At 36.9% G+C, this 9,961-nt stretch overlaps 2 protein-coding genes across 2 annotated transcripts in view; one reads left to right on the plus strand and one right to left on the minus strand.

The window, feature by feature from the left end:
- Positions 1 to 1,710, plus strand: part of LOC110420549 (acyl-CoA-binding domain protein) — a 2,640-nt gene extending 930 nt beyond the window's left edge. The window contains exons 3-4 of the mRNA XM_021433903.2: positions 694 to 762; positions 1,195 to 1,710. Coding sequence (XP_021289578.1) covers positions 694 to 762; positions 1,195 to 1,275 — 150 coding nt within the window. The 3' untranslated portion in view covers positions 1,276 to 1,710. The remainder of the gene's footprint in view (positions 1 to 693; positions 763 to 1,194) is intronic.
- Positions 1,711 to 4,720: 3,010 nt separating this feature from the next.
- LOC110420527 (CASP-like protein 5A1) lies at positions 4,721 to 7,200 on the minus strand. Its single transcript, XM_021433878.2, has 3 exons — positions 6,843 to 7,200; positions 5,833 to 5,965; positions 4,721 to 5,095 (listed from the first exon to the last, which is right to left on the minus strand). Exons 1-3 carry the CDS (start codon positions 7,052 to 7,054, stop codon positions 4,901 to 4,903), a joined length of 540 nt encoding a protein of 179 aa, XP_021289553.1. The 5' UTR covers positions 7,055 to 7,200; the 3' UTR covers positions 4,721 to 4,900.
- Positions 7,201 to 9,961: the final 2,761 nt, after the last annotated feature.

The following is a 9,961-nucleotide window of genomic DNA, read 5'->3' on the forward strand; positions in this document are numbered from 1 at the left end:
CTAGTGACATTCCTGCTTAAAAGGCTGAAATCTGGAGCTTGTTACATTCAGCAGTTATGACTAGTATACCAAGCTGGAGAACTACCTTATCTGCCTAGTGTTTATAAGGATTTCAAGCAAATGCTTTGCATGTGACATTCTGCTAAAAGTTTGACTTAATAAATTATTTAAAATGCTATAATTGGGAGCTTGTTTCTTACCACATTTCCTGTTTTAAGAGAAATTTCTTGTGGTAGCAATTCATGCTTTATTAGGAATATTCTAATTTCAATGGAGCATTAAGTTCGAACTCGCAGGCTGTTCATGGTCACATACATTGTTTATGATCTGCATAGTTGCTGAGAAACTCTGGAGCATATATCAAAGCAAAGTATTGTTCTACATGACAATTTGATCAGAATTTTTCTCTGCTTTATGTCGAAAATGACTAATTAAAAATTGATAAGTAAATTTACCAAGAATTGGTAAAGTTAAGCATTCTGAACAGTCATACTGTCAGAACTTACACAAGGCAAGGTATTACGTATTTCTGATTGGCAAGTTTCTAATGCAGGTGATTTTTTAAGATGATATGCATGCTGGAACGATGAAGCTTTTCAATTACTATCTTTTTTAATCCTAAAAAGCATACAGGATGCTAAATTTGAGCTTGCCAGCTCTTCGGAACTGATAGAGTATGTGTCCTTTTCACAGATTAAGGAGTCTACTGAGAAGAAGGAAGATTCTACTAGCTCTAATGAAAAACTGGCAATGCTGCAAAAGGTGACTTCTTTGGTTCTTAAAGTTGTTTCTTTCTCCTTGAAATATTTTGTTCTTATGATCAGGACCCTCTATGTTTGATTTTTCATTCTCCATATCCTTCCTCATAGGAAACGCTAGAAAACTGAAGTCATTTAATCATGATTTTACTGGAAAGTCTGTTTATCATGCCTTCGGTGTGGTAAACTAAAATGAACGTTAGACTGACTTTCCTTATCACTTATCAGTCCCTGAAACTGTGTCAAACAGCTGTTGTTATTGTTACTTAAAATGTTGGACTTGAAGACTAAAAGAATGCCTCAAATATGCTTTCAGTCTCTTTTTGTGCCTCTATTTCATTAAAGATTGTAGAATTCCTATGGTAGTAAATGTAACTTACAAGCTCTTTCAGTTATGAATTTTTGCTATTTTATTGACAAATTGCAATGTAAACAGGAAAATGCTGCTCTACTCAAGCAGGTGGAAACATTAAAAAATGAGCTTGAGGCTGAGAAACGGAGGTGTCACTCAGAATAGAGAAACGGACAAAAATTTGTTGATATTTGGATTGAGCACAATTTCACCTGAACTCATTGCTTGCCAACTAAGTGCTTCAGTGGTCCTGTTTTTGCCAAGGAATCTGCTGCTTCCAGGGTTATTCACACAGCAAGACAGACTTGGAAGTTGTTCTATCCCAATGCATAATTTAGGCATAAAATTTTCATGTATTAGGTTTGAGGAGTAGGCATAGTTTTTGAATATGGGAAAATTCTCTCTCTTTCCTCAGGAGATGGGTGAAGACCAGGAAAAACAAAGTCTATCGTTTCCTTTTTTTAGGGGAAGAAAAAGGGTATACCTATTTTTGTATTTTCATTTATTTCTTGAGAGACTATGAGATTGGTTACTTGACAGCTTTTGATTAATTTTCTGGACAAAATCTCTTTTCTAACAGATTTGCATTAGTTTTCTTTATTTGCCATCTCTGTTTTGGACTCTTTCCATACCAAGCCCGAGTGGATGTAACAGATGTTTCCTTGCAAAACGGACCCTAGACCTGTTGCTTTTCTTCCACTAGTCGCTAATCTTGTCCAACATGGCATGCACATATTCAAAGATATGAAAAACAAAGGGAAAAGAAACATCCATTGTTGAAAGAGACTAACAAGGAAAGACACGAGAGAAATGCTTTTCTGCAACTGAAAACCGCAAGCAATGATAAAGATTGGTTGGACAGTTTTTATTTCAAGTCCTTTCAAGGAGTTTGAAAGGAAGATTAATACTGGTTTTAAAGCAAACTTTCTCATAATATATGGAACACAGTCTTGGTGACATGGTGACATAGTCCTCGGATTGAGCTACGCAGTGAAAAGCTTCCTACTAACAGAAGATTAACTCTGAATTTAGAGCAAATTTTCATTTTACATATCGAAGCAAAGTACAATATAATAGCAGACAGATAGAGGTCTGGTCTAATAATTGGCGTTCATGGGCAGTAATTGTTGCTGTTCTTAGCAATAAGTAGCAAGCAGTATCAGATGGAGATTATACCAATACAGCATATATGGTATCTTTCCCCTACCTTGTTAGGACAACTGTGACAGCCAAGATAGCTTGTTAAAACATCAGTTATTCCTAAACTAGATGACTTCTGATCATGTTAAACAACAGTCATTGCTCAACTAAGTGGGGGCCTATTCTCGATCAGGGGTGCTTGCCGAACAATCAGGATCTGTTGTAGGGTTAGATTTCAGTTCATGGAGAAATCTTGTTATGGTCTGCACAAATGCTTCCCCATTGTCAGGTTGATTTGCAGAGGCAGGGTCAATTGAACTGCTGCTCCCTCTAGTGCCCTACAAAAAAACAAATACTGCATCAGTCATCGGAGGAAAATCAAGGCAGAAACCACAGCAAAAAATGATGGATAACAGTCTTAAATATCTCGTTGAAAAGAAAACTTGCTTGTCATTATTCATGTCAATGCCATGCTGTTGACTTTGATGTACCAAGAGATGTGATTTTACTTTTGTGCAATTATGTTTGAGACAATACTGTGCCATGAACATGAATGCACATAATACTGATCATTCTTCCTTCTATCTGAAGTTAACAGGTGATTGGTAAAGAAAAGTCTCATTGTAAAAAGAAAGGATGAAAGAAACTACTTGAAGGACATAAAGAAATTACCCTTAGTCGCTTTGGTGGTCTGGTTCTAACATCCATCATCTCAACAAGCTCATCAAACTGAGGAGAAAACCCCACGACTAAATCAACTTGTTTCCACTTTTAACAATGATTATTTATCAAAACAGAAAAGTGTAACCATGCTTTACCTTTCTTAGCCTTTCAGCTAAGATTAAGTGTAAAACTATATGTAATATATCTGCAAATTTTTGCATGGTATAAGAGCGAGAATTCTTAGACTCGTGATAATATCAAAATCCCACCTGTCATTCCATTTATAGTCTACTTTATGCAACAATGAAAAATACATGTTGAGAAAAGAAAGGAAAAGATCAAATGATGGTGCCAAAGCCGCCTTATGCCATTAGCAATTGACATTGAAAATACCTGCTTTACAATCTTTTGATACTTCCTTAAACACTGGTATAGCCTGTTCTCTTCTTCTTCTTCCGTAGACATTATCAAATACTCAATGATAAAATGTTACAAGAATGAGGTAAAAAGAGCTTGATATATATAGGCGGCTGAGAGCTTTGCCATTAACATGAAAAGTTTGTTGCCTTTTCAAGAATCTGATATGTGGCCGTTACCAACTGCCTTTCTATATTAGATAATGAAAGAAGAGAAGAGACCGTTATTTTGCCACCATTTTTATCTTCCTCTATAAGCAGCCAAACGAAATCCTTGTGATGACAAATCATATGTCAAAGCTTTCAGTCTGACAGAGAGAGGGAGGTTACCACTCCTAGAAATAAGTAAGATAGGGCCAACTGAAAAAGAGAACAAATCACTAGCCAAAATAACAAGAGAATAACACTTTATTAACTGCAACAACTTCCCATGTCTGCCGCCAATGAACTGATAAGACTGATGAATATTACATAAGAGGACTCCTCTGCCATCTTAGGGTAGTTTATCTTTTTGCAAGTTTGAAGTTCATGGTTTTTGATTGATTGATCTAAACAACAATATTGGCTGTCTGTTGATTTTAATAACAACTGTGATATTCAGTTGATTCCTTTCTTGTTTTCTAGTGCTGGAGTCCTATCCTTTCATATATCTGTAGTGTGAAACTCAAGCTTTTTCATCCCCACGAAATGTGGAAACTTCAATTCTAGAATTTCGAGGTCAAAGAAGAAAGCTGACACAAACCAAAAGAATTCAAGAAACATGCAAATCGTGAACTATGATTGATTACATATATAGACAATGAGACTATATTTGCTGACTTCTCATATGACACGTGTTGTTCCTTAACTCAATTCTAGGATTAATCTAAAACCCGTTTTATGTTTCAACAACGACCATGAAGAATACAACCGACCACGTGATTTCCTTTACTTATTATCAATATCATGTGAAAGAATAACCATGGAGGATTTTCCATAAGCGTGTAAAGTGTGTGCTGCAGAAACCATCCAAAACAAAAGGCAGACACCACTTTCGGATTAATGCTTTGAAACCCAGTCATTTTTATGACAGCAAGGAACGAAAGATGTACCATGGAAACTTGTATAGGCATCTCCAATCCCATGGTTTGTTCGTAGAGGATTTTTAGAGTAAATGGATTTGAAAGGTACCAATAAAGAGGTAGCTCATTTAGTAAGTTCATTTGTCTCAACGTAAGTAATCATGGATTAAACTCCTGCCGGTGATCCGTTGTGCCCCTGTTGGGTTCTGCACATAGCTTGTGGGTTGAGCAGCCTAGTACTGGGACTATCAGCCTAGGCTGGATAAGAAAAATCACTCTGTTGAAATAGGAAATCCATGATCAGCAGGTAATAAGCACTGGGGTTTGAGAGAAAAGGGGGAAGCAATGCTAAGTAATTTATAATTTAATGGTTTTTCCCTCCAAGATATAAAAATTGTATTCAAAATGAAAAAAAAAAAAAAAACCCTTAGCAAAAATGGTATATATACACTGTTGGTGCAATCAACAATACAACAGATTGAAAAGGCTGCACAACATTACAATGTACAATCATTGCTGGGATGCCAATGACCAGAAATTCAACAGAAAGGATGGTGACATGGCAAACCAGCTAATAAAAGCCATTGCTGTAGCAGTCTCAAACTTAGTGCAGTGGTTCATGGCACATTTATCAAGATCATTACCAATCAGGACTGTGATACCAGCAGATGCACAAGCAGCAGCAAATGTAAGGGTCGAAGTGATCTGCACCAAAACATCACCAGTTATTTCAACTATCAAATGAAGTAAATCCCATTCCCAGTTAAGGCAATGACTAAAATCCCCACCTCCAGCACGCAAAGCTACCCCCCAAAGATTGTGCAATGGCATACTAGCATGTACATTGAGAAAAATAAATGTGACAAACAGTGTCAATTATCCATTTCTATGTACCTATGTCGCCAAAAGCAGAGGAGGAAATGTTTTCAAAATTAGCTGGAAACTTTATTTGCAAAACCAGAACAGCTAGTACTTGGTGAAATGTACTTCAGCAAGGCTTAAATGACAGTTTTCCTGGGACTACCAAATAAGGGTCTCTCTCTTTAATGATTTAAAGTATCAGATCCTTTATTCTCTTTTAAAAGATTTCTGTCCACAAACAGGAAAGGTAAAATTCCAAGAATGAATATAATCTCCAGCACCTATTATAATAGCTTTAACCCTAAAGAACTATAATAAGCATTGTGTCTGTATAAAATCAACCTGCATAGTCAATGTAGTGAAAAATGTCTAACCCAAACATTGGTTAACAAAACCATAACATAGCTCCCATTAACTGAAACTCAACTTCAGGTAATGGCATTAAAAATTTATGAAAGGATGGAACAATAACAACCCTACAAGTATCCTAGAGTTAAATCAGTAAATATATGGCAACCAAAACAATAATCTAATGGTATGCTTTGCTGAAGACTTTGTATGCCTGATCAAGAGCTTCTTACCCCATCGCCAATGGTGAACAAACGGACTACTATGTAATTCTGCAGGCTTCGTTTCACCAAAAGAGCATATATGTCAACAAATGCCAGGGACAGGCTCCACAAACTTTGCAACCCAACAGCAAGAACGAGGTAGCTGATGCATTAAAAGCATGACAAATTCATGTTACAATCAAGATGAAGCATGAAATTATCATTGTATATCTAAAAGACAAATAAAAAATGCTGAAACTGTTTCGTAATCTCTGCTTATAAACCAAAAACTGGTGTAGTTTTGTCACACACTTAGGCATAAGCCTTACTTTAGCACATTTTCACTGATCGTACACCCACTGGTAACTGAAGCTAACCGAGAGCACAAATGAAAGAAAATAACTAACAATAGTAGAATTAATTCAGAGTTGTCACCACCTCTTGAAAGCTATCCACTTTGTTGGAGAGATTCAAAGATCAAATAGTTTAACCACCACAGGAAATATGCTAAACTACAGCATTTTACTAGTATAGAGCATCAAAAGATTGTAGAATGTGGAACAACTACATTGATCATCAAAGTCTTGCCATTTCTTCAAATGTATTATAGAAAAAGTGTAAGCGTTACAAACATAGACATTATGGCAAACAAACAGACATCTCACACGAAACATTTGTCCGTAAACAATCCAAACATAACAATTTCCCATATGTCTGCTTGAAAGATCAGAGTTCTGTAGAAAAGCTTCAAACTAAGAAACTTGCAGTTGGTTTTATAACTAAAAGATGATAATGCTAGTAATCTCATGTGATCAAGACCAACAAATTTGAATGTAACTCCATTTAGCTCAACTTCTTACACTCTATTGGGTGTTTGCATAAACAATGAAAACTGGAATTTACACTAAGAAATGTCACAACTCAGAGCCATCCTAGAAAGCCTCACTAATTAATCAATTCAACATAAAACGCAACTAGCCAAAACAAAAAAAGATTGAAACATTGGAGTCCGAAGGGGAAATGATAAGAAGGGTAATTACGAAAAAGCGGTGGCGGAGCGGAAATCATCGGTGGTGGCCATTACAGAGACAGAAATGATGGCAAACATGAACTGGGAAAGACGCAGAAAGAGGCCGCCTTTAGTTCCAGGCATGCCTTGGACGTCCTTCATCCTCACTCTAGGATGGTGCACTGCCGCGTCCGTAAACGGTGGAGCCTCCACCGGATGCACCACCGGACGGCTCACGTTCATTGGTTTCTTTCTCTTATTCTCAGTCCAGTTATCCTTCCCTTTTATCGAAAGCTGGGAGTTTAATGGAATTGGAAGGAGAAAAAAGGCTCTAATTTTTCCTTTTTAACAGAGTGAATTGGAAGTTGGAAGGGGAAAGTGGGTCGAGTTCCCCGTCTGTGTGGAACTGCTGGGCTCTGGTTAACTGACTTTAGTTAAAGAGTCAATGCTGACTGTACACTGTTGAATCTGAGCCGTTAGTTTCATAAACAGTGGGGCCTAGTCTTGATGTACTAAGCTGATGAGACCGGCGTTGATCTCTAACAAAAAGTCAAAATTCAGAGGACATATGCTTGCTTTTGGCCTGCAACTTGCAAATGGGGATAATCAAGCAAGGCACTTTCTCTTCACCGCTCCCCCATCTTTCACCAAATGCTGCTACAAAATGATCTACTTTTTCACGATTTTTATTCTTTTACTATTACTGTAGACCTTGTTATTGTAGTTGCGAGGATTTCTAGAACACTGTTTTTTGTTGTTCACGGGCCAAAACAGAACAGGGAATTATGCCATTGAAATTGGATCTTTGCTAAAAGAACAACCAAAATGGGAACTTTTATCAGCAAGTAAGCCTGTTGAACACCTTAACAATTAGATAACTAACGATTTACAGTCCTGGTTTCACCAACTTCATCCCCAAATTAAATAATTGGAAGGATTATACAGTCTTTGAAGCTTACTTGCTGATCTCTATAACCACTCAGCTCCAAATTCACATCAACATAACAATACAGGCAAGTGATCTCATGCCAAAGGATTGCAATATAAGGACTAAGAGCAACCAGGCCTAATGGCCAACCAAAACAATAGTTCAACAGGGTGACAAACCAGACTCAGTCCACTACCCATGCATCAGGACCATCACCGTAAGAGCCCCCAAACCCCACATAGCATAACTCAATTCGTACTGTTCCCAGAGAAAATAAGGCTTGTTTGATCCGGTGGAAAACCTTCCTTATCCTGAAACTGGGTGCCTCCCAGTACCCTCAATTATGAACATGGGTGCTGGACCTTTCGGGCTGTCACTAGGACATTTTGTGGGCTGGCACCTAGACGAATACTATCAAGGGCTTCATAGTAGAGCTTGCGCTTGCTATAATAGGTAAATACGATTTGGCCCAATGGGCGGAGTAAGTTCTCTCTCTTTTATTTGTAAATATGATTGAGAATTTTTGCTTTCTTTTTATGTTGGCTAAATACTCAAATAAATTTTTTAAATTATATTAAGAAAGTTAATTTAATCTCTATCTTTTTAATTATTTCAAATAAATTTTTAAAATTTTATTTTGAGTTAAATAAACTCCTTCAAGAACTATTCAGTAATTTTTTATTACACATGGTATGTTGAAATGTCGTTTTGATGACGTCAATAAGACATGCCATATGACATGGTATAAAAAATTATTGACTTGAAATTGAGTTTTTTTTTTGTAAATGTTCAAAAATTATCAGTTGGATAAAAGAGAAAAATCTCAATTCTTAGTCAATAATTTTTTATGCTACATCATTAATCATGTAACATTGGCGTCATAAAGATAACATATTAACATGTCACATGAAAGATAGCGTAACATCAAAAATTACTAATTATACTATTGATTAAAGAAAGTTAATCAACGATTAGTGTGAGAGACTTACTTAACTCAAAATGAAAAATTAAGACTTATTTAAATGTAATAAAAAATAAAAATTAAATTAACTTTTTTGATATCATTCAAGAATTTATTTACATATTTAGTTTTTTTATGTTATTAAACAATAGTGATGCTTTGTTTTTTTCCTTTTATGGAAATTAGCCATTATCCCTGAACTCAAACTAATAATGGAATACGGAGCCAAATGCCAAATGGTGACCAATGTTCCTGCTCTAAGTTGCCAAAATCTTTAACTACTTCCTGGTCCAATGCAGCAGAAATGGATACCAACTGCATTACTATCATGCAGTTGGTGGACTGTGTTTTTTGTTTTTCTTTTTCGTATATCGATGGATGATAGAGTGGTCCTCCTACAAGCTGCTATGGATCTTAAAACTCATTTAAGAAAAATGAGACCATTGCGACTAACTTGTAGAACTGGGCTTCCTAGTTCCAAACAGTGTGCTGACAGCTGAGTTTGGGGAATTTTTCTTGTGGATAATTGTTAAGCTTTAGAGTGGGAGCCGTGTACACTGTCTGCTGACTCGAGCACTCCAAGACAATGCAAAAAGGGCGTTGAGTGTAACTCATCGCTCACTTCTGTCTTGATGGGTCTGACGCTGCATCAGAATTTTATTGGAAACCGGGCTTCGTCAGTTTGCCACCGTACCTTTTACCCCCCAATCACCCTTTTTTGCTCTCAATTAACGTACCAACAGTTTTGACAAGACGCCATTGATGAGGATATCGACAAGTTTGACACTCTACTAAGTTTGGGCTTATGTTGGTGCACCATTAGCCAGCCCATTGGTGAGAGTTTTTTAACCATTGACGGTGTTGTTCCCAGCTTGATACGCAAAGCCATTAAAATATCAGAAAGGAGGGACGCAGTTGTCGTGTCACGCGTTGAAATAACAGCGACACGTCACAATCATGGGGTCGGTCTACGTGTCAGTCGCAGTCATACATTTGGATGGATGTTGGTTAATTCAGTTACAATCAACACCACAAAAAAAAAAAAGGAAGCCTGGTTTAACCGTGGGGACCACCGAACTGGTTCGTGGCAGTTGCCATGTCATCTCCCCCCGAATCTCTGTCGTTTCAAGAGGTGACCCCTTTCTCTTTTTTTTTTTCTTCCAATGGTAAAAAAACAAAAAGAGATTAGCAAGGACTTTTGACAGTGACTTCTATCAACAAAGGGCCCCTTTTCTTTTTCGTTTTATTTTCTTTTTCTTTT

This window comes from Theobroma umbraticum, unplaced genomic scaffold (genome assembly GCF_002168275.2).
Source record: "Theobroma umbraticum cultivar Fairchild unplaced genomic scaffold, ASM216827v3 scaffold_86.0, whole genome shotgun sequence".
NCBI lineage: Eukaryota > Viridiplantae > Streptophyta > Magnoliopsida > Malvales > Malvaceae > Theobroma > Theobroma umbraticum.

Coding starts and splice junctions, on each gene's coding strand:
- LOC110420527 (XM_021433878.2), bottom strand. CDS start 7,054: ATGAACGTGAGCCGTCCGGTGGTGCATCCGGTGGAGGCTCCACCGTTT. Junction 5,966..6,842: donor CGCTCCGCCACCGCTTTTTC/GTAATTACCCTT, acceptor TTAATGCATCAG/CTACCTCGTTCTTGCTGTTG. Junction 5,096..5,832: donor TGTTCACCATTGGCGATGGG/GTAAGAAGCTCT, acceptor GTTTTGGTGCAG/ATCACTTCGACCCTTACATT.